At 39.8% G+C, this 24,991-nt stretch overlaps 1 protein-coding gene across 3 annotated transcripts in view; it reads right to left on the bottom strand.

The window, feature by feature from the left end:
* Nucleotides 1-24,991, bottom strand: part of WWTR1 (WW domain containing transcription regulator 1) — a 133,889-nt gene that overhangs the window by 4,716 nt on the left and 104,182 nt on the right. For all 3 annotated transcript variants that reach the window (XM_076004674.1, XM_012782840.2, XM_012782841.3), the window contains exons 4-6: nt 21,064-21,266; nt 5,921-6,054; nt 4,112-4,224 (exon numbers count right to left, since the gene is read on the bottom strand). In XM_076004674.1, coding sequence (XP_075860789.1) covers nt 4,112-4,224; nt 5,921-6,054; nt 21,064-21,266 — 450 coding nt within the window. The remainder of the gene's footprint in view (nt 1-4,111; nt 4,225-5,920; nt 6,055-21,063; nt 21,267-24,991) is intronic.

Raw genomic sequence — 24,991 nt, 5'->3', positions numbered from 1 at the left:
ATAAATAAATAAATAAAGTGGGTCCTACAGACCCTCCCCCTCCTTCCACAATATGTACACTCCACAACTGTCTACCTTTCTCACAAGCATATGAGTCACAATGCATATGAGCATATTAAGGGTTTAAGTCTTGCTGTAAAGAAATCTGTTTTATTTCGTTTAAGCCACTATTTCCTAAGCCATTTAATCACCTAATCCTATTTTGGCGGAATGTGTATCCTAATAGAACTGGAGTTCTGCAGAACACAGTTGATAAAATGCTGCACTAGAGGAAAGTTAAGTGTCTGGGATAGGAGATAAATAATATATGTTCTTTATATGCAATCGTATGGGAGAAAATGCACTACTAACTTTTGCATGCCATTCAACTGAGCTTTCTAGCTGTGCAACCTAGACACACTTGTCTGACTCTCCATTTACCCATTTGGAAACTGGGATTATAGTACCTTCTTCACAAATTGGAGTAAAGTGCCATATAGTATCTGCCATATATCCATGGCTCTTGGTATTGTCCACATATATAAAAATATAATAAATGTCTGTTGACTGTGCTGAGAGGTTAAAAAAAGCCCTAGGAACTCAACCACTATTAATTACACAATTATCTACCTTTCTACAAAGTTCACAGAAAAATTCAACCTAAGTGTCCATCAACAGAGGATTAGATAAAGAAAATGTGATCTAGATACAATGGAATACCATGCAGCCATTAAAGAGAATGAACTCATGTCTTTTGCAGCAACCTCGATGGAACTGGAGGCCAGTATCTTAAGTGAAATAACTCAAACACAGAAAGACAAATACAACATGTTCTCAGTTATAAGTGGGAGCTAAATAATGTGTTAACACATGGGAGCAGAGTGTGGAATGATGGACAATGGAAACTCTGAGAGTGGGGGAGGGAGGGACTAGGTGGGGAGTGAATGACAGGAGCTTGCTTGGTGGGCACAATGTTCATTGCTCCAGTGATGGATGCACTGAAGGCCTTGACTTCACCACAGTGCAATATATCAATGTAGCAAAATGGCACTTGTACTTCATGAATATCTACAAATAAAAAATTTTAATATCCAATCTCAAACAGCCTCAAACTGTTTAAATGAAACAGTTTAATTTAAACTGTTAATTCAAACAGCCTCAAACAAATAATTGAGGTTAATTCAAACAGCCTCAAACAAACAATTTTCTGAAGGGATGAAATCTAACTCAAAGACTGAGAAGCATTGATAACTACAGCCAACTTCCACCATAATATCATTTTCAAGAAACTTGTTATATTAGCTTTTGTGTCTTACAAGTGCAATAGCCTGTCTGAAAAGCATGTGCAGAAGTTTCACTGTGCGGAGCAAAATTGCAGAAAATTCATTTTAATCATCTGTGTTTTCCAATGAGAAAAATTACATCTTTACAAGTGATGAAGAAAACATAATCAAACTTGCATTTTGGTGAGGGCAAAGCATAATGGCTTTTCTAGAAGTCGTAAAATATCAAAGACTCTTGGGCAATATTTTATAGGGTTTTCACTGCAAAGGGCAATTAATTTGAAAACCAAAACCAAGTTAAACAACATGACCTCAATATAGTGTCACCAATATTGAAAACATCAAAATGGAAAAGAAAATCCAAAATAACTTTTTTCTACCTATTAAATAGAGTATAACAGATGAAAGTGAGGCTTTAAAAATTATGTCTTAAAAACTACATGATCTAAGTTTCTAGATGTCTTTTTTTTTCATCTTCAGTTAGAATCATCCATCTTAATAATTTCAACTTTCTGATACTCAAGAATACACATTTTTTAGCCAAACAAAATCTCTTTTTTAAAGAATTCCTCATCTCCCTTCTCCTCAGGCATGGAAAGCATGAGGAGACTAGTTGAACGTCTTCATTAGGGTTAACAATCTTAAACTATCTCTTTGGAGCAACTCTGCAATCTCAGAATAATCTTTCTGGTCTTTGCAGTTTTATCCACTTAAAAAGTGGGAGAGACAGAAACCAGGCAATTCTTCAAAGGGTGTGATTACTGCAGAATATTCTGGAAGGATGGATGACTTCCCAGCCTGTGCTCATGCTATTCTCTTTACTCTCTCCTCGAAGCAAGTCCAGCTGCTGTTCCCATGTGTGCTTTGCAAAGGGAGTGCTCAGCTGGCTCACGGCCATTCAGCGTGTGGTCAGCAAGCCTAAGAGATCTCTTCTAGCCACACTTGAGCTCCGTCCGCCTCCCCCCTTCTCCTCGTCTTGTTACTGTATAATTATATTTCCCCCCTTGAGAGAGTTCATGCCCACTTCCTATAACGTCTTCACAGAGATGACCCCAAACACGATGGGCTGACACTCACTTAAACAGGCTAACTTGGCACCCTAACATTTATCAATCCGATTTGTGCCTAACATCAGCCTCCTTAGAAGGAGGAGAAGAGAATTTTGTGCCGGGCTCTGTGATATCATGACTCGTCACGTCAATTCTATGATGTGAGCATTTTACTCCCACTTTACAGATGAGAAATCCGAGACCCACAGAGGTTACATAACTTGCCCAAAGTCACTGCCAAGAATGGAGAAGCAAGGATTCCACTTAGGCTGTCTGTCTGCAAAGACTATGTTCTTTTCAGGACACCACGTAATTCCATAGTATGGCTTCCAAAAACACTCTCTATTTACTCACTTGAGGTCATTTGAAAAAGATGTAGAATAAAATCCATCCTTTTTTTTTTTAATGGCAAGTTTAGATTTAGCTCTCCTGAGGTTTTTTTCTTATTTAACTTTGCTTTTTATCCTTACTGGCTTCCCAGTGTTTAAAAGATGAAAGTAAACAATTATTAAACATAGGAAGGAGCCACTTCATAAGGCTGTTCCAAAGAGAGCAAAATAAATCTCACACCAAAAACTAAAGATGAAAGGAGGAGGAGGCTTGGGGAGAACACTGAAGCAATAAATTGAAGAACAGCAAAACAAACTGCTTGGACTATTCTTGTGTGACTCCTCACAAGACAGTCTGTGCAATCCTCCCCATGCAAAGATGACGGCCTAAAATAAGACCCTGGAGGAGCCACTCCAGCAACACACTGCACTTATAAGCCTCCTGGCTACGAGTTTGACTCTTGGTCCTACCAACAATTTAGATTCCCAGCATGAAGAGGAGTCATTTAAGAGCAGGGAGTCCATGAGCACTATGGACAAATGTTTTGAGAAAAGCCATTTTTTTCTTTTTGTTTTTGAGATGGGGTCTCACTCTGTTGCTCAAACTAAAGCGCAGTGGTGTCATCATAGCTCACGGCAACCTCAAACTGCTGGCCTCATGTGATCCTCCTGCCTTGGCCTCCCAAAGTGCCAGTGTGAGCCACTGCACCCAGCCAGAAAGCAATTTTTTATTTTCATCGCAGAATAATAACTTTTCTAGTGTCAGTGATGATGGAGGAGAAACTTACATGAATAACTCCAAACAGTGGACACCTCAGCTGTCATTTATTTTTAGCTCTAGAATTTCTTCTGGGAATTTATGACTCTCATAGTTCAGTCTCAATAAGGCTAATAAGATTAAATTCAATTTTTGCAATTGGAGATCTCACTCCTTAAGTGCAGGAAAAAAAGAGAAATAATAAGGGAAGTATGCTGAGGCCTGGCCTGAAGGACACCCAGGCTAGGGACTAGGTAAAAGTCTCTCTGACTCTGCTTCCCAAATGCAGTGAATGACATGAAAATATTTTCATGCTGGTGAAACTATAAACCAGCATCACTTCCGAGGAGAAAAAGTGGCCCATCCATTACAACTGAAAACTAGAAGAGTGCAAATATCCCACTGTGGAAAATGGCAAAGCAGACAGTGTTATCTTAACGCAATTGTGAGGAAAGGGCTATATGAAGCAAGAATGAGTTAAAAAAAAAAACAAAAAACAGAATTTAAAATCCTGTGCCCAGATGTAAAACTAAATCTGTATAATTGATGGGTAATGGGCTAGAGTTTACTAATAGTGTCTGGGGGTTGGGTGGCTTTTCAGTTGTCATTTTATGTTGTTGTTGAGATTGTTTCCGGTTGGATTGTAAAATTGAGATGACCGAAGAGACAATTTAAAAATGTAAACTTGCCAGTACTTGCAGGCTTTGCTCCTACCTGTGTCCATCTCATCCACGTTGCTGAGGAAGTCCTCTGGAGTTGTGGGCACACTGTAGCACCCCAAGCCCAGGCCACTGTCAGTGCTCTGCTCCCTCGAATGATATGGTCCTCTGTAGAGCAAAGGATGGAGAAACTTTGATGTGAGCTCACTAAATGCTTTCAAAATTAAAATACAGTCACAAAACTCTGAACTAATGCAGTTCTGACATTCTGCCCAGCTTTCTAGGTAATGAAAGGAAGCAGGCTCTGTGCCTCCCTTTAATTTTGAAACATACATCCTAATGTCAATAAACCGCAAGCAAATAAAACCGACCATTTACAGTAAATTGACACTTATTTCCTTTCCATCTCAAAATAACCATTTGTACACTTCTACATATAGAGTATGATACCATTTGCGTAACATTTTAAAAGGCAGAAAACAATGTGGAATAATGTTTATGGATACACATACTAACAGGAAGTAAGAAATATAAAAATCTTCCCCCTGTCTCCTGGTTGATTTCCAGTGAGTTTTACTTCCCTCTGTACACTTGTGTGCTCATCGGTTAGTTCCAATTTAATAGTGAGTCCATGTGTTTGTTTCTCCATTCTTGAGATACTTCACTTAGGAGAATGGTCTCCAGTTCCATCCAGATTGTTGCAAAAACACTACTTGGGTGATGAGCATACCTATAGCCAGGACTCAAGCATTAACAAAAGCGATCCCTGTAACCTAAAACATTTGTACCCCCTTAATATTTTGAAATAAAAAAAAAAAAAGAAGTATAAAAATCTGTCATGGACACACATCAGTTTCTCAATAGTGGCTAAAGAAGGGAAAAGAAATGAGATTTCAGTGGTGGCAGAGATGGGTTAATTGTAATATTTTATTTATTAAAAAAATAAGATCAGATAGAGATATGGTGAATCTGGGTCACCACCTAGAATTACAGGAGTAACTCTTACATTATTCTTCATACTTTTCTGCATTTCAAATACAGACTTAAAATCCACAACTTAAAAACTCATTATTTCGGATACTGCTTGTTTTCAATTCTCTACATGCTTAATTGTATTGGTTTGCTTGCCAGAAGCCTCTGCAAGGGCAGAAAAAAGCATAGGAAATAGAGCATTGCCCTTTATTTAAAAGCTACAATTATGGTTGACTACTTCGACTCATGAAGATATTTCTGGCTCAATTCTCTTTCCCTTCTGCTCCCTATGTTTTATTTTTTAATATCATCTCTTTGTTTTAATTAATTTTTTAATTGTGAAACAATTTTAGACTCATAGAAGATTTAAAAAGAGTACAGCGGTCTATGTACCCTTCACCCAGCTTTCCCAATGATAATATCTTACATATCCATAGTGCAATTACCATAACCAGGAAAGTATAGAATAACTATTAACTAGACTATAGACCTTATTCACTCTTCACCATAAGCATCATCTCTTAATTGTTTTGTTCTCAATTTGTCACATGACATGCTTTTATTCCCCTGTTGACTACAGAAAACCACAAGATTCTTCTAAGTATAATTACTAGACAATGCCATTGTATTCAGGTTATAAGCTCATCCTTATTTTCAAATTATTGACTAGGGGTTTACTCCATATCATTTCACCAATTTTTAAACTTGAGATTCATTTTTAAAAAGGTAGGTGACTTTCTCTGCTTTTCTTTGTTCTGCCAGCTCCTCCCTCTACCCTCTACCCTCACCTCTCAATCTCCCCAACTTTTCCTGATGTAAACAAAGACCCCATTCTAGTCTAGACCACATAATAAAGAGAGCAAAGATAAGTGGTCCCCAAATATTAACTCACCCATTGAGGAAAGGATCTGAGCTGTTATTAGTGATGGATCTCATGTCTGGGGTCATGGCGGGCGGGTTGACAGCAGCTTGAACCGGGGCCAGAGTCTCCGCTTCCATGGGGAGCTGTCGACAGAGGGCAGCTTCCTGCAGAAGCAGACAGCCAGAAGGGGAGGCTAGAGTCACTCGCTCATTGTCACAAGGCTGGGAGTGAAGTATATGTACTTCACATGAAAACTTTTCACCAAATACAAAGCACTTTATATTTATTCTCAGTAAGTTAAAATCATCAGGAAATCGTTAGTGTTCTTTCTCAGAAGAAAGTATACAGACATAAGTCACTTTCTCACATTCACAAAGTTAATGAGAAGCCCAGTTATTATTTGACCTCAGGGCACTTACCGTTGCAAGCCTCCCACTCAGGCAATTATTTAAACGCCCAAAAGCATATAAAATCTCTTGAGACACCTTCTCAGAGACAAGGCTATTTCTATTTCTATCCCAGGTTCTCAGACCAAATCTAAATCAATCAAAGTAATCAGACTCTGGAATAGCAGGTACATTCTGGTCTTTGCCACTTACAGGCCCGGAAAGCTATGGGATTACAGAGTTCAGGCTCTACACTAAATTACATCTGGCAGTTTTATGTCAACATCCAGGAAAGCAAAATAACCAGTTTAAAAGTTTGTTTTAAAAAGACAATCAGTGTTTGTATTTGACTATTTTGTTGACTTGACTACAATGCTGAACCATGTAGAGTCAATTCAAACCCCATAGACAAATAACTCTTTAAAAGCATATGGATTTCATTAGCAAAAAATATAATGCAAGCATTTTTTTTTTTAAGGTTAGCATTACTTTGCCAAAGAGAGTCAATCCAAAAGGTTACAAATTTATTGACTACAATTGCTTTCTCTGGGTCTAACCTCTAAAAGTCTCTTCCATTTTGACTAAACATGACCAGACATCAAATTCCTCTCAAATTTGCAGCTGTTTATACCTGTATCCAAAACCAAGATTGGGCCCTCTCCCATATTTATGCCTATCCATTTCCCACTTTCCATGCTGAATTTGTTGGTCTCACCATCCCTCAAACCCCAAAACCATGGCTACAATGGCAAACAGAACATTTAGGCCATCTAAGTAACAGTATCTTTGTTAGATCTCTTCCAGCCCTAACATGCTATGACTTTAGGGAGTAACTGCTGTCTAGACAAGTCCCAGTGAAGTCATCGGCTATAAAAATTTTAGGTTACTAGAGTTCATTGTGCTGTTACTGGGAGTCATAGTAGCATGATTCTTACAAACTGTGAGAGACCTGATTGATGAGAAAATACATTGTTAACTTGTACTGAAATAAATATTCTAGCTAGAAAGGGCCTCTGGTTCACTTTTGTTCATATAGATTGCAAGTAATCAGAACACTTAATAAATTTTATTCAGTAATCCACAAAAAGCAAAAAATTTTAAAAGGTGATTTTCATCTATCATCCAACTCTTGGAAGTACCTTCTGAATAAATCTAGAAAAACTCAGTTATTTACCAATAATTGTTTTTACATGGCAGGCAGTGTGCATTAGAAACCTTATTATCTGACAAAAACTTTCCTGAAAGCCTCAGATACAAGACCATCAGGAACTGAATCTTGCATAAGGAAGCTAGCACCCACCAGCCTCAATTCCTCATGCACACTCATATACCCTAACCCACAGTTTGAAAACACCTGACGGATGATTTAATTTCTAGTTATTTATAAACTGTCAATGCAAGGATCCTTTGACTAATAATCTTCATTATCCAAAATAATCAATTTCACCTAGAATATACCATTCTTCAACCATTCTCAATAAATGTGGCAGCTTACCTCTAAACAGATACCTTTTTAAACATAAAAGTTGATGAGATGACTGCATTCCTTTATATTTGACAAAATTTTATCATATGTCTTTTTTTTTTTTGAGACAGAGTTTCACTTCTGTTGCCCGGGCTAGAGTGCTGTGGCGTCAGCCTAGCTCACAGTAACCTCAAACTCCTGGGCTCAAGCAATCCTCCTGCCTCAGCCTCTCCAGTAGCTAGGACTACAGGCATGTGCCAACATGCCTGGCTAATTTATATATATATATATATATTGTTTTTTTTTAGTTAGCCAATTAATTTCTTTCTATTTATAGAAGAGACAGGGTCTCGCTCTTGATCAGGCTGGTCTCGAACTCCTGACCTTGAGCAATCCACCCGCCTCGGCCTCCCAGAGTGCTAGGATTAGCAGCATGAGCCACAGAGCCTGGCCTATCACCATATGTCTTAATAATACAGGTCAAATTTGCAATTTCCAGGAGGTCTGAATTGATATAAGAATCATTTCTGGAATTTTATGGGATAAAAAATACATTATATACATAATATATATGAATTATTTGTCATCTGTAATGATACAATGTGACAATAAAATTTAAATTATAAGAATATCAAAAAATAGATATAAAATATATAGTTCTAAACTCTCCTCTTCATTTAAGTTACTCCTAACGTATTTTCATTACATATAACAAAATAATGCGTATGTGACTAAATATATACATTTAAAAGGGTGATTTATAATAACTAAAGCTGGAAGAACCTATACTATACTGGGGAAAGTGTTCCACTGTGCGATTACACATTTGTTCCCCCTATTTCAAATTAAAGAGAACTCTTCAGTTTCAATGTTGTTTCCCCAACCAAGTCATCATAGGAGCAAATGCTACATTCTGTCTGTAGAGGGCTCACAGTATCATTTTCCGCCTTCCACTGACTAACAAATGAGAGAGAATACAGAAAGGGCGTTGAATGTCCCTGAATAATAACTTTGAAATATAAATTAGGCTGGTCTGAGTTAGAAAGTTATTATTTATAAATGCAAAATTTTCTCTAAGATCATTCCAAGATCATTCTTGGGTCACAAGTCATCCAACACAGCAGCCAAAATGAAGATCACATGGCCCCCTGCTCTAAACCTACCTGCTTCCTGTCTCACCTGCATGGCGACTGGAGGCAGCTCCTCACTGTAGCCCACCATGCCCTGTGTGACAGCCCTGATCACCCCTTCTCCCTGTCTCTCACCTGCTCCCCTCACTCCCTCTCTGCTGCTCCTCCCACCCCCAGCATCTGCACCAACATTCCCTCAGCTCTTCCCAAGCTCATTCCCTCACTGCCTGTCTCCTGCAAATGTCATCTCTTCAGAGATGTTTCTCTGACCCCTGTACTAAAATAGCCTCAGTCTGTTATTTTCTATCTCTTGACCTGTATGAATTTTCTTCAAAGCAACTTAGGTATTTATTCTCTGTCTTTCCTACTGGGATATAAGCTCCATGAGGCAAGGGATCTTATTTATAATGTTCATTCCTATATTCTCTACTACCTTAACAGTGCGAGGCATACAATAGGGACTCAATAAATATTTGTTCAATGAATAAATGAGAAATTTTTCTGGAATTCAAATGGAAATATTTCAAATTGTGATTAGTAATAAAAGAAAATAACTAAGAACCCTCACTCTCACCTTCAACCACAAATAGGAGTGAAGTAACAGCCTACTGTACGCATTTCAACTAGCCAGGTACAAGCTCAGTCCTCAGGGAATAGTCCCACTGTACACTTCCCTGCTCCTACTAGGATGAGCAGGAAGGCAGAGTAGTCAGAAGCAAGAACTCTGGGGCCAGATGCTTAGATCTGAACCCTGGCCTCCAAGCTATTTTACTTCTCTGTTCCTCATGTATAGAGTGGGGCTAATAAAAACACCCACTCACGAGGGCTGCTGTGAAGATAAAGTGAGGTAATACATATAAAGTGCTTAGAACAGTAACTAGAACTTGATATCTCACAATAAATGGTGAACTAATTATTATTATTATCTCATGTTCTGTATTCCAGTCTCAAAAAAACAAAAGCAAAACCAAAAAAAAAAATGATTTTAAAAGTCACACGATTCTGTGAACTGATCCATTTTGAGTGATAAGACACTCATTCCTGGTCAACTTTCACCTTGGAGAGATTAAACCAAAGTGTGAAATTCATCAAGAAGATCAGCAAGGCTAAGAGAACAATTGCTTTTAAAACAAGGAGAGGTTTTTAAGCCTTTCTGTATAACATAAAATTAGTTTTGAATATAAATGGAGAGTGGTGAGAAGTTTCATTTCACTTAAATTTTATAATGTAATAGTTCTCTATTTAGAACTTGAAACATTCTAGCCTTTTTTTGAATGTAAATATTTCCCTATTTCTGCTCATGAATTGAAAGAAGGGGAAAAAAGTGCAAAACTCAAGGTTTGAAAATAAAAGGACTAACCTCACTGACAAACAGGGGAGGGTTCTGTTTTAAACTAAATTTAGCTATAAAATTAAAGCCCAAACCCAGTATGATTTTGACTGCCAAATGACATCCACTGCCCTCACACAGGCAGAAATGCAAGGCAAACATCCGACTTAGCCCAAGAAGCAGTAGTCAAAACTGATGGAACTAAAACAGGTAAAACAAAGTCAAAAGATGGGGACCGGACAAAATGAGCATCCATGGAAACAGAGGGGTGACCATGGAAACAGAGGAGTAACCGTTGGTCACAGCGGCTCTAGGGCATGATTCAGGCCTCCTACTCGCTGCCTTGCCCCAGCACCCAGTCCTCCGCTCCCTCTAGCCTGGGCAGAATAAGAACACTAAGCTGGCTTGCTGCTCACCTCCCACGGCACTCCAGGTAAACAGGTCTATTCACAGATGTCCCCTCCACCTCTACCTGCCCTGTCCTCCAAAACAACCCTTCAGTTTCCTAGACTTCTTAGCACTGTGAGTCTCTCTCCTTGGAACCATCCCTAGAGGTTGCGTTACACCACCTCATCCGGGATGACCCCTGACCACCACAACCATAGCAAAGCACTACCTCCCCCGCTCCCAGACCCTGGATGCCTAAATGAATGTGTCCAGCTGGTGCCTGAAACTCCACATGTCCCACACTGGGCTCCTCAGATGGGCCAAAGCAGCTCCTCCTCCTAACTTCAAGCTTTTTCTTACACCACCACCCATCTAAGTTCAACATCCAAGTCAATTATGTCTCCCACAGTCCCCATAATAATTTACTCGTTTGCACCTGTATTTATTTATTTATTTTTTTAAAAGCTACTACTGATACTACCAGACACCAGGTACTTTTGTTGGCAGCAGGAATCTAGCAACTTGACAACGTAGACAGTACCCTGTCCTCAATTCTAGAGGGGGAGAGAGACCATAACAAACCATGATGGACAAGCGCCAACACCTGTGGATTCCATCTCCTCACTATCTCCAAGCTGGAAACCTGCTTCCTGTCTCAAGTAGCGGGTCATCATTGCTTCTCCAGGTATTCCACCTGATCTCTCTTCCTCCAATCAACCTTCACACACAGGGCTGCGGCCAGGTCTCTGTTTGACACTTTATCAAAGTCTTTACAAAGAGTGACCAGAGGAGAACATCAGGACAGGGAGGAGTCGGGGCATCACATTCTTTGAAGAAGTGGATGACAATTTAACTGCAGGAGAAAACTAGAGGGGCACACCACAGCTCCCAGACTATTCATGGACTGCCACAAGAAATCCAGGAAAGATCCTTTCTATCCTGGATTTGAGGCAGATACGATGAAGGACTTTCCAGTTAGTGTTAGCTCAGTGAGGAAATTGGCTACTTCTCATTTTTCTGGGCTACTGACCACTGGAATTCTCAAGCAGTAGTTGAGAGTTCAGTGCTACTGGACATGTCCATGGCTTGGCACAGAAAAGGCAGCATGGCACAGGAGAAAAACTGTCTCGGAATAAGATTAGAGTTCAAATCCCAGTTCAGCTACTATAAAGTTGTGCCACCTTGGACTACATTTTTAACCTTTCTGAAGAGTTTGTTCATCTGAAAAAAGGTGGTTTGTGAGACCTACCTTGCTGGGCTGTGACAAAAGATTAGATCTGGCACAGCGAGTCAGTCAACAGAATGAGCTGCTCATAGTGTTAAAAGGTTTGGGAGGCTGAGATATTAGCTAATGCTTGCATATTTCCTACTATGTGTGAAACATTGTTCTAAGCATTTTAACATACTATCTCATCTCATCCTCACAACAACCTGATTGTCTCCATTTTATAGATAAGGAAACTGAGGCATGGAGAGATTAGGCAACTTTCCCAGGATCTCATGACTAATAACTGGTGGAGGAACTAAATTCAGGCATTCTGGCTCCTGACTCTGTGCTTGTAACCGCCACAGACAGTGTGGCAGAGAGAGGAAAGCCAAGGATTGAGGTTGGCAGACCTCAAATTGTCAGCCCTTTCACCTACCGGCTATGAGACTAGGGCAATTGTCTTCATTTCTCTGAGCTTGTTTTCCCAGCTATAAAATGGAAAGACCAACCCCTTTAACCTCAGACAATTTAAAGGCAAATTTAATGAAACTGCCTATTTAACTGTCCTGAACACAGTTTTCCTCCCTGAATTGGGAAACAGATTAAACTGGATGTATTCTGTGATACTTTTCAATGTATATGGGTGGAGCTAGTGTCCTGGGAATTTACAACATATCAAGTAAGGTTGTAAGTTCAGATTTTAAGGGCCAGTTTCAGAAAGATCTAGAAAGCTGTCCCCAATAGCCCTGCCCCAACCCTCCCCCACCCACCCACTTTATTTTTTCTCCCTGTTCAAGCTGGGGGTGGAAAGACTTGCAAAATAAGGGCTTGAAAATCTCTCTGTGAGTTTGTGGTCATCCATCTAGCTCTCTGAAACAAGTAATTATGTGTGGGTTCAAAAACACCCTCTCCTAGCAGCTGGAGAACAGGGCAGTGGGTAAAAAAGCTGGAGGGATACGGATGTGAAAGACAAATAAAGACTTGTGAGCTGAAGGTGTCCCTGGAAGCAAACCCTAAACCTCCCCTCCATTCAGCTCCCCATTGGGCTGCAGTTTGCCCGTGGAATAAGTCAACAGAGGAGGTGAGAAAGTAAACAGCAGCTGAAAGCATCCTGCAGCCCTGTCTGTCCTGGGGTGAGGGAGCCTCCCGCCAGCCAGCTCCTGCCCTCCCCAGAAGGTACTTCAAAGGGAAACAACCTCTTCTGAGGGTTCTCTGCTTGACTTAAGTGTGTGTGGCCAGGGACTCTAAAAAAGGGAAGATTGGATTGTTTTAATTATAAAGGGTGGGGTGAGTAGAAACAAATGAAAAGGAAAAAAAATAAATAAATAAAGGCAATATTTTGAAATCCTAACATTAAAATAGTTATTCTGGTACAGAGAAGTTGTTCTCTCTGCCAAAATCCTGAGGGACTTCAGAGACAGAATGCTGAATTATTTACCTTCTTTATAGGGGAAAAAAAAAATTCCTGATGTAAATCTCTTTTTAACTCTGGGCCAAGGGATTCTAGAAATTCATTGTCACATTTCCTGGAACCTCCCTTTGTAAAATGCCTCATCGCACATGCTCAGCTGCCAGACTGTCGCTATGAAAAAACAGACTCAAAACTCCGATACTTTTGGGAAGACATTTGTTGAGTCCAGAATTATTATCCATGGGCTATTTGTCACTCATTTAATTCAGGATACGTATAACAACCTGGTGTCATGTCACAATCTGTTTCTGTTGTCCCTTGGAATTACATTAAGGGAAACATTATAATGTAGATATTCTTCTCTCTTCACTTAAAAAATAAGGCTGAATGGATTTTGAGATGGAATGTTTCTTCATACCTCAGTGATTTCATTAAGACCAGAAATAAGAAGCTGCTTTTCTCTAGTGCAAACTTGGTGAACCTTCATTTTAAAACTATGTTCAATGTTCAACAGTTTTCAAAGGAATCCTTTCATTTTATATTTATTTATTTTAATCGAGAAATTAAAATTGAATATATCTATCATGTACAACATGTTGTTTTGGAAAAAGGGTCCTTTTAAAAAGACTTGATCAGCCCAGGTAACATAGGAGACCCTGTCTCTACAAAACCTTCAAAAAATTAGCCGAGCGTGGTGGCACGTGCCTGTAGTCCCAGCTCCTCCTCCGGAAGCTGATGCAGGATTACCTGAGCCCATGAGTTTGAGGTTACAGCGAGCTATGATAGCGCCACTGTACCCCAACCTGGGTGACAGAGTAAGACCCTGTCTCTAAAAAAACATAAAATAATATAAATAAAAATAGGCCGGGCCCGGTGGCTCACGCCTGTAATCCTAGCACTCTGTGAGGCCGAGGCGGGCAGATTGCTCGAAGTCAGGAGTTCAAAACCAACCTGAGCAAGAGTGAGACTCCTGTCTCTACTATCAATAAAAGAAATTAATTGGCCAACTAATATATATAGAAAAAATTAGCCAGGCATGGTGGCACATGCCTACTCGGGAGGCTGAGGCAGCAGGATTGCTTGAGCCCAGGAGTTTGAGGTTGCTGTGAGCTAGGCTGACACCATGGCACTCACTCTAGCCTGGGCAACAAAGCAAGACTCTGTCTCAAAAATAAATAAATAAATATAAAATAAAAAGACTTGAATTGGTATTATTCCTCAACACCACCAAGGCATTTCAGAAAACGTATTACTTCTGGGACTTGCAGGCAAATAAAACACTTGACACAAGCTAAAATGGAAGCTCTGTGGGGGAAGGGGCCAGGTCTGTAGTCTCACTGCCACATATTTAGTGCCTAGAACATTTGTTGAACAACTTAAACAGCCAAGCTCATACACAGGGATTTATACATTCACTAATTGCTGGATCGCATGACCTCTGACATTCCAGTCAACATGAAACTTCATTCTGCGAAATGCTTTTCTAAAAGACAAATTATGGTCCTGTGTTCTGAAGCAAAGACCATGGAATAGACACCATTCACACTTCATGATCTGCTACGATATGACACTTCCCAAGGTCTCTAAATAGCTATCCTTCACATGACAAAAAACAGACCTGGGAATCTGCTGTCCCCTAGCCCAGCGCTGCTTACACAGCCAGCCGTGTCCCCTTCTGCGGAGCCCTCAGTGAGGAATGGCTGTGCAGGGCCGGCCAGCTAGCCAGCCCACCCAGCGGTGGCCATCAAGCCCAGCAGAAACCCTAGAGATCTGCCAAAAGAATTCTGCAGGGGTGGGGGGAGGGCTCCCTCTTGCCTTGTCCCTGTTGCCCTGGTGACTGGAGGCTGGGCTGAGTCAGCATTTTTGTTTGGCAGACTGCATTCTCCTGTCCCCCAATCCCCAACCAAGAAAAGGATGGTGGTAAAAACAGTGCTGAATGTGCTTGCGCATAATAAGGGTTTCTCAACAAGGTAGCCCCCAGAGAGGGGACAAGGGGAAGCAGCCTTCCCCACTGAAGAGTCTCCCAGACCCTGGGGTTAACAGGAAGTCCTCCAGCTTAATCTTCTAGGCAGAAGGTCTCAAAGCTTTATATCCAAATGAATAAAAGCACAAAAAGAAATAACTCTCTTTAGATAAAGAGAAAGGCCTGTTTGCATGTTAAGGAACTGTTCTTTCAGATGGGTAAAGAGGCACGGAGAAGCCTGTTTCTCAATGTCTTTCCTGTGACTAAAATGTTCCATTTCTTTTGGTAACGTTGCAACCATGCCTTTTAGGGTCCTGAGCACACATTGCATTGAATTTTTAAGTTGTAACAACTTAAGATATTCTGCAGTCATTGATGGCATGTATGGCTCATGGTATTTGAAATTTGTGTGCAGCCTATTATAGTAAGGATCCCAGGCACTGAGGATGGGTACTGTACAAAGTCACAGTACAACTTTCCATGGCTGATACAGAATAAATAAATGACTTCCCAGTATGTTAAGAAAGAAGTGACAAAATAGTATTAAAATATGCTACCAATTTTGTTTTTAAAGACAAAGTAGACACTCAGATACATACGAAAGGACTGGAAAGAAATCATCAACAACTTTATAGCCATAGTCTCTAAGCATGCAGGTGATAATTCACTTTTTTGTTTTTTTTTACTATTTTATGCATTTTGTGCCATGAAAGTGTGTTTTGTCTTTTTTGTGAGGTAATTAATGTTTTTATTATTACTGTTACAAACACATGATGTAGTAGAATTCACTCTTTGTGGTTTATAGTTCTGAGTTTTGACAAATGCATAGAGTTGTGTAACAGCCACCACAACCAAGACACAGAATTGTGTCATCAGCTCTCCAAATTCCCTAGTGTTGTCCCTTTGTAGTCAACTCCTCCTCCTCCCCCAACCCTGGCAATCATTCATCTCCTCTCTGTCCCTGTAGTTTTGCTTTTCCAGGATGTCATGTAAATGGAATCATACTTAGCATCTTTAAGTGGTATTTAAAAAATAAAAAAAAAAAATGGAATCATACAGTATGTAGTTTCTTAGGGGTCTAACTTCTTTCACTTAGCAAAAATGCTTTCTTTTATCTTAGTCAGAAAAACAATTCAGTAAATTATTATTTTAAATAATTAAAATTTTTTTGCTACATAAAACAAACCAAAATTTTAATTTCCTTTAAAAAAATGAAGATAACAACAAGCAAACCTTAATCCAAGTACTCTGGGAGGCCGAGGCGGGCGGATTGCTCAAGGTCAGGAGTTCGAAACCAGCCTGAGCAAGAGCGAGATCCCATCTCTACTATAAATAGAAAGAAATTAATTGGCCAACTAATATATATAGAAAAAAATTAGCCGGGCATGGTGGCACATGCCTGTAGTCCCAGCTACTTGGGAGGCTGAGGCAGCAGGATTGCTTGAGCCCAGGAGTTTGAGGTTGCTGTGAGCTAGGCTGACGCCACGGTACTCACTCTAGCCTGGGCAACAAAGTGAGACTCTGTCTAAAAAAATACAAGCAAACCTTTAACTAAGAATTCCTTTCTTTTTTCTTTGATGAACCTGAAGCTGCCTCACAGCCTTTAGGAAATTTAGTAACAAATAAACTCTATCATGCACAATGAAGGATGTCTTTCACAAAAATTCACGTGCTATGTTATCCCTGGTAGATGCCCATTGAAATTAGGGAGATCTACTTTCCTAACAAGGCTGTGTACTGCAGACCTGGCCAGGAGCCCCAAGGGCTCCATGGCACCCCACCACTCAGAGTACTTGCTGCATTCTGAGATAGTTCACCAATTGTCAGATACAACTAGCTCAACTCTGTTGCTGCAGCAGCCAGTACTAAACAGGAGGGACTGTATTTAAGGAAATTCTCCTATTTTAGAAGATTTCTATTCAGTGGAGAAACTCACTGGTTCTTTTGATCCTAATTCTGCAGCTGTTCAACAGCTTGTTAGCCTGAGGGATCACTGAGAAGAAACAAAAGAGCATCTTATGGTAACTGTCACAGAACTCTGTTCTGGGGTTGTCTGGCTCAGTCCCAGTAAAGAAAGTCAAAGAGGATACAGCTCCTGGGCCCCCATGAAGTAGGGAATGGTTTTAATTTATCCTCTGGCCACCAATTTGGATTAGATTTATTAATAACTATTTTGCCTCCTCTGCTAAAATATTAAGTTATCTGAGAGCAGTCATGTCCCATTTATCTATTATTTTCTATTACATAAATGTTGATTGAATGTATGAATGAGGAGATAAAGACAGAAAGGAAAGAAGGAAAATAATATGAGCTTCCATCCTGAAATAATAGAGGTTAGCTTTAGATTTGTAACCAAGCTTTCTTCAGACCCATTGTTAATATCCTGGCATGATATCAGTGCCAAGGAGCTAACAGGTGACCCTTTGGCATCATGGAGTATATGTCAGATTGTGCAATGAGGACTGAGTTGTTTTCTCAATGGTGCAACATCATCAAACTGTGTGTCTAGAGGAATAATGGTATAGCAAAAGGAAGAAGAAGAGAAATAAAAAATGAATACTTATATAGCATATAATTTATAGGGACCTTTTATATACATCATAATATTCAAAAATGATAAAAATATACAGAGCAATGATAATTTCTCAATAATTAGGGGCTAAATTTATCTACTTACTACATTTTGCCAACCTTCCTTCCTACTATAGAGACAGAGCATGGTGTGGGGCCTTGCTCCTGGACACTCTCCCCTGGGAGAACTGCAGGTAGGTCCAGACCTGCCCACAGGGCACATGCATCGAGAAGACAAGCTGCACAGCTGACCTCCTGCAAGCCAGAGGAGAGCCAGGGTAATTACAAACTGCCCATTGAGCAAGGGATATTCAGGCAGTTGATAACTACACAGGACATGGAAGTGGGACGGATTGAACAAAAGGAAGACAACAGATAGTCTTTGAATGTCACCAGGACCACCATTTCCCCCTGTCCCTATAAATTCCTTTCAGAGGCTGGGAAGGCAACTAAACAGGTGAGCCAATTTACTTTCAGTTCATTTTGCTGCCCCTTCCCTGGCTTAGGAACAAATAGTGAAGCAGAAAACCACCAAAAGAAGGAGGTCAAAAAACCCACCAAGAGTATACACATAATCCACACCTGAATAATCAGGCATCCTGGCAATGCTCTTTTAGAGAACACTTCAATGCCATTTATTATATGGTCTTAAATAATATCCTTGACATTGGGGAGCATGCTGCTTCTGGATGGGGAAAAAAATCTATCATGATTAAAAGGTTTATTTAGACCTTTTTTCCTGTTCTCCACAACAAAAATAGAAAGACCATTAGATAGAACCATTCATTCCATCATCCCATCTCTTCCTCCTAACCACACACACACACACACACACACACACACACACACACAGAATCAAGGCTGAACTATGCAAGCCTCTGGGAACAAACTGGGACAGCCTTTCCCCACTGTTCTATACAGTGCAATTGCTCACTATGATGCAGCAAAATGCTCCAAGTTCCACAGCCTCTAAAGATCAGCATTTAAGGAACTTGGTTGGCATTTCTGTAATATGAACCACCAATACTACATTCTGGTTCAAAGGCACCTACAGCTGGAATAAAGGAAACAATTTGGGGCACTCTTCCCCACCCATTTTCAGAAATACCTTCTGTGGGAAAGAAGGAGGAGGGGCAAGAGAAAGAGAAACACAGGCAGAGACGGAGAAACAAGTCATTCTTTGCAGAACAGTCACAGCTTTGTGTAAAAAAAAAAAAACTCATTAAAGCTTATTTAAATATAAAACTGAGAGAACATATGAATGCTAGTTTAATACTGTTTAATTTACTCTATAAAATAGAGAAATCATTCTAAATAGAATTATTATTCGAAGACAGAAAACAATAATACAATTATTTCCTGCCAAGAAACATGATACTACATTTCTAAAAACAGTATAAACAACTGTTAGTCTGAAATAACCATGAAAGTACAAACATAAAACCTCAAGGTAAAAGGCACAACTGTAGTTACCTTACAAAATTTTATTCTTCAAGTTTGGAGGAAAATTTCAGCTGAAATTTCCAGCTGAACAACAAAGCACAATTTATATTCATTTCCCTATTTTCAAACACTGTATCTAAGTAGTTATTTTAATTCACCATGTATTTTAAACCTTATGCAGTATAAATATCTTAAATCTTAGAATGCATTTGATAACCAATACATTATTCATTTGTGGAAGTCAATGTATATTTTTGAAAGTATCAGATATAACTAAAAAAAAAAATAGTGTTTACCCGAACACTCTCAATCCTCCCCTCCAAGGAAGTACTCTGGAACAGTTAAAACTATTTATTTCTTTAAAGAAGCAAAAGGAAGCTACCCACACACGTATCCTGCTTCTGTGAGTCATAAAGCAAAGTCTGAAGAATTGGAAGAATAAACTGAAGCTTTTCTCCCCAAAATGTAGCAGAAATGGGTTACATTACTTTAGCAACACAGAAGAAAGAATTCTGTTCCTCCATAGACCAAGCCACTGAGGCAGGGAAAAGGTTGTGGTCTCCTTTAGGGAATCTCTCTTATTCATTTTTGAAGTATAGCACTGAGCCTGACCCATAGAAGATACACAGTGACATTCTGCTGACTGACTCAATGAAAAATGAATGAATGGCACACAAAAGTGCCTGATTAATGTCCAAGCAGTTTTGCAGAGCATCCTACCAGAGCCCATATACAAACTATCTTCCTTTCTCATTATCCATTCAGTATTCACTCTTTTCCATGTTCTGTGGTGGATCAGATGACTGCAGATTTTTTTTTTCTTCCATGGAACATCCCCTCTACTGTCTGCTTTAATCTTGAGGTTGCTCTGTGACTGCTCTGACCAAAAGAATATGGCAACATTGATTCCGTGACAGTTTCCAGAGCTAGGCCCTAAGACGGCAGTCCCCAAACCCTGGGCCTAGTTCTGGTCCATGGCCTGTTAGGAACCAGGCTGAGAAACACTGACTCCCCACGCCATCCCCAACCCCACCCCTGGCCATGGAAAAACTGTCTTCCATGAAGCTTAGAAACTGGGCCACAACTCAGGAGGCGAGCAGCCTCTCCCCATTGTTGGCATCACCATCTAAGCTCTGCACCCCTCTTGGTGGAAAAACTGTCTTCCATGAAACTGACCTCTGGTGCCAAAAAGGTTGAGGACTGCTGCCCTAACACATTGGCAGCTTCCACTTCCTGTCTCTGAGAACATTTTCTCTTGAAAACTCAAGCTGCTAGGTAATAAATACTACTACTTTGAGATTGTCACACCGTAGATGCCTCCCGTAGATGCTCCAGGCTTTAGTCCCAGCTAAGCCTCACCATGGTGCTTTACACATAAGTAAAGCCACCTTGGACCCTCCAGACCAGCCCACCCACCAGATGACTATCACTAAATGACATCTGACAATGCCATGTAGAACGGAAGACTAGCCCAGCTGAGCCCTATCCAAACTCTGACTCACAAAATTATTTGATATAATGAAAGAGCTATTGTTTTAAGCCGCTAAATTTTGGGGAAATTTGTTACACAGCAATAGGTAATTGGAACACGCTCTTTCTCTCTACTTTCTCCTTTCTCTCCTTCTAAAAACTAGCGTGGAAGCCAAAGGCAGTCATGCTAATATAGCTAGTCCTTGTACTCATAAGTTTGGCTCTGAAGATGGTATAGGCACAGTGCTGGGAAAAGAAACTATACTCTGATCATGAAGCTTGGAGTAGAGCTTTGAGCTTCTAATGCTTCTAGAGAAAGGAGATTAACCTGGAAGGCAAGCAGCTACCTACCCACCAGGCTTGCCACCGAAGGCGATGGAGCCTCTACCAGGCACCATGGAAGGCCATACCTGCCTCATGAGCTCCTCTTGACGCATTCTAATCCTCTCTCTCTCCATCTGGATCCTCTGCAGACGCAGTTTCTGCTGCTGCTGTTGCTGAGTGGTCAGCGCATTGGGCATACTCATGAGCCCTGCTGGTGGGTTCTGAGTAGGGTGATTCTGCTGGCTCAGGGAACTGGGTGCCATTTGCTGCTGGTGTTGATGATTCATCACTACAGAATGGAAGAACATACAGGAGGATTAATAACCAGGGCCAGCAATACTTTATTGAAAAGAGACCATCAAATGCTTTGTGCTTTGGAGTATAGATTCCTGAGATTCCTTCCAGAGTACTGTCTTGTTAATCATTACTGTTTAAATAATTATTACCTTAATTCAATTCATGGAGGCTCAGATGCTGGCCCTACTCCTGACTCATCTAGTCTCAGCTTTTGTGCTCTGTTAAAAATCTTATTTCACAACTTCCCTGTGTCTAGAACATAGGTGGTCTAAAGAAAATCTCACAAAGGTTATCACAAAACTTATGAGATAATTTCACCAGGACAGCTGTGTGTGTGTGATGTGTACTTTCTCAGATAATTTGTATGTTTACAGCAGAGCCAAGGAGGGCATGTGATCATTGATACACAGTGTGTGTACAATAATATTTAGGACAAATAAGTGAATTAATAAGCAACATATGAAACACAGCACTTAGACCAGAAACCTACACATATGCAGGACCCTATTAATGCTTTGTTTAAAAAGGTGACCCAAAGAAGCCTGACCTAAACTCAGGAACAAATACCTGATTGAGAAAGAATGTTTGTTTTTGCAAAGGGAAAAATTAGTGAGAAAGAAATCACACAAAAATGCTAAACATGTTTATAATTGGATAAAGGTGCTAAAAGTGTTTTAAATTTTTAAAGAATTCTCTATTTATTTGCATTTACCAACATTTGAAATTTCAGTACGTAGAACTTCACTTTTGAAAGGAATTTTAAAATCCTTTAATAAATTCTATAATTGGTATTCCCACAAAAATGTATTTTAAAAAGTGCTAGTTTTTCTCAAAACCCTTTTACCAGTCAAATTTGCTTAAATTCTGCCTGGGCAATATATAATAAAGAAAACCATGTTTTCAATCTATTTGTTCCTAGGTCAGAGCCAAAAACAATAAGGTATAATTTTATATATTCATTTCATTCTGAGAAAAAAACCCTCAATTTTTGCTACATTTGGTTATCACTCACTTAAAGGATAAAAATATTGACATATTTTAATAAAAGTCCAAAAGTTACATATTTTCAATCTTCCATTTTCTATGGATACATTTTATAACTAAATTTTATTAAATGAATTTCAAAGTAGCCCAATCATCTATATATTAAATGTATGTGATTATATACATGCGTATATAAAAGACAGTACCAACACTGAAGATTTCCTATGGAAGAGTATGTTTCTTTGAAGAAGAATTCTGTGGCAGGGACTTCTCCAGGATGGAGGTGAGGGTGGGGTAAAAATGTTCATTTTTTTACACATACACTCACTCAAATCTTTATTGCATTCCCTCTGTGTGCAGGGCACTGGGCTTGAAGCTAGATAAATAGCTGGTGGGAAGGATGTCTGAAGAAATGAGAAGGATTTTTATGTGTGGCTTATGGAACATGAGACTGCTGGGATATGTAAGGAACCGTAGAGATAATCTAGTCCATCCCTTTATTTTTATGGAAGAAGGACTGTAACCAGAAAGGTTAAGAGACATACCCTGGTTAGTAGCAGGTAAAGCCAGGGCCAAAATCAAGGCCCCCTGACAACCCATGCACCTGCTCTTTTAACTGTCCTCGACTGGCTTCTGCCACAGCTTAGACTGAAGAAAAGGAAAAACTGCAGAAGGCGAGAGCACCCTTCTTAACACAGTTTGCCTTCGAATGATGGCAAGGAAGCACCACTTATGGAGCAGGTCATCAAAACAGAGACCCGGGCCCAAAGGTTGCTCAGGCTACCAATAGGAAGGTCCAAGTAGGGTTTGGAAAGATTTACAACTCTCTGCTCAGTAACATGCTACTGAAGGAGAAGGAACATGCTGCTAAAAGGGAAGAATACTCAGCATATTGCCTAAACAGCTGACGCTTCCCTTTCTGAATCAAGGGCACCACAAAGGACTCTCACCTCCTGGCACTGTATCTGGCACACAGGGAGAGCGCAAACAAAATGATGAATGAATAAAACCAGTTGAGCATTTCTTATACTTAGTTTGAGAACAGAAAAAAAAAAAAAAAAAAAGCAGTCATGACTGATGCCAGAATAACTGAAATGAATGTTTCACTTTTAGAGCTTGTTGGAGCATAATTACGACCTCTACTTGAAGGCCTGAGGTGGGAGGTCAAGGACTGCACACATGGCATCACAGGGGAAAAGCCCTCCTAAATACAGATGCAAGGAAGACAAAATCCAGACATCCAGAAGGGTTAATTCATAAAACCTATTGTAAGCCAGCGGAGGGAGGCAGAGATGGAAGAATAGTAATTATTTCAAAGGACAGCCATTTCTGATTTCTGAAAAAGTATGCTCCTATTTTTCTGATATAACTACTGTAGAAAAAAGTTGCCCAATATTTCCAATATCAGAAATCCCCACCAGCCTGAGCAAGAATGAGAACCCGTCTCTACTAAAAATAGAAAGAAATTAATTGGCCAACTAAATATATATAGAAAAAATTAGCTGGGCATGGTGGCACATGCCTGTAGTCCCAGCTATTCCAGAGGCTAAGGCAGGAGGATCGCTTGAGCCCAGGAGTTTGAGGTTGCTGTGAGCTAGGCTGATGCCACGGCACTCTAGCCCAGGCAACAGAGTGAGACTTTGTCTCAAAACAACAACAACAACAACAACGAAAAATAGAAATCCCCAGATTAGATGGGAAAAGGGCTTGAAAAGCACAGGGTGCTAATCTTACGTTAATTTTTATAACTCAGCTACTTTGAAAACTTTTAAAAACTGACTTGAGCCTGGTACTGACATGGCAATTTCAAGCAGGATGATCATCAGGGACTTGGGTAGACTACCTTTGTCAGTGCACAAAATGCTGCACTGGCTTTACTCACAAGCAATGAAATCTGTTACCCAATTCCACACAGCAACCAGATACTGCTCAGCAGATTTTATTAATATCTGCATCCTTATCTGGAGTTTAAAACTTGGAAGAGCACTCTTTCCAAACCACACCCTGTGAATCTTCAAAACGCCAACCCCTACAAGAGACATTCACAGGGAGTAACAGTAGATATGTTAGTTTCTTCCACTTAATTTAGATTTGGCCATTTAGACTAAACATCTCTGCTTATTAACTGTAGAGTCTGGAAGAGTGGAACTTAGATGGTGGCTTTGTTTTCATAGTAAAGCATGCACCAGCAGATCAGCTTGAACAATGGATATTCGCCACACTATTGTTTATAATAGCAAAAGACTAAAAATGATCTTAATGCCCACCAATGGAAGATTACACTCCACACATTTAAAGAAATTCTATATAATAATACCAAAGAATGAGAGAATTCTACAGGTACTTATATGGAACAGTCTCTGAGAAAGATTGTCTAGAGGGGGAAAACTCCAAGGGACAGACTGTATTTATGAGCATGCTACTATCTATGGTTAGAAAAAGTGGGGCAGATTATGCACATACCGCAAATCTCTCTAGAAGGATATGCCTGAAAATGGTAACAGTGGGTACCTTTAGAGAGGACACTGGGTGTAAGGGATGGGAGATGATCTTCCTTTTTCTCTTCTGTACTGTTTTTCTGTGTGCATTTATTAATTATATACATTATATATAAATGAAAATTAAAATTAAAAAAACATAAAAACATAGCCATGCAGGAATCAAACTCAGTATTTTCCTGGTAGAGTGAAAGAAGGTAGCCCTGAAATTATATGAAAAACACTAAATATCACT

This window comes from Microcebus murinus, chromosome 1 (genome assembly GCF_040939455.1).
Source record: "Microcebus murinus isolate Inina chromosome 1, M.murinus_Inina_mat1.0, whole genome shotgun sequence".
In the NCBI taxonomy this organism is placed as follows: Eukaryota; Metazoa; Chordata; class Mammalia; order Primates; family Cheirogaleidae; genus Microcebus; species Microcebus murinus.
The sequence above is the reverse complement of the archived record's forward strand: the minus strand, read 5'-3'. Positions and strand labels throughout refer to the sequence as shown.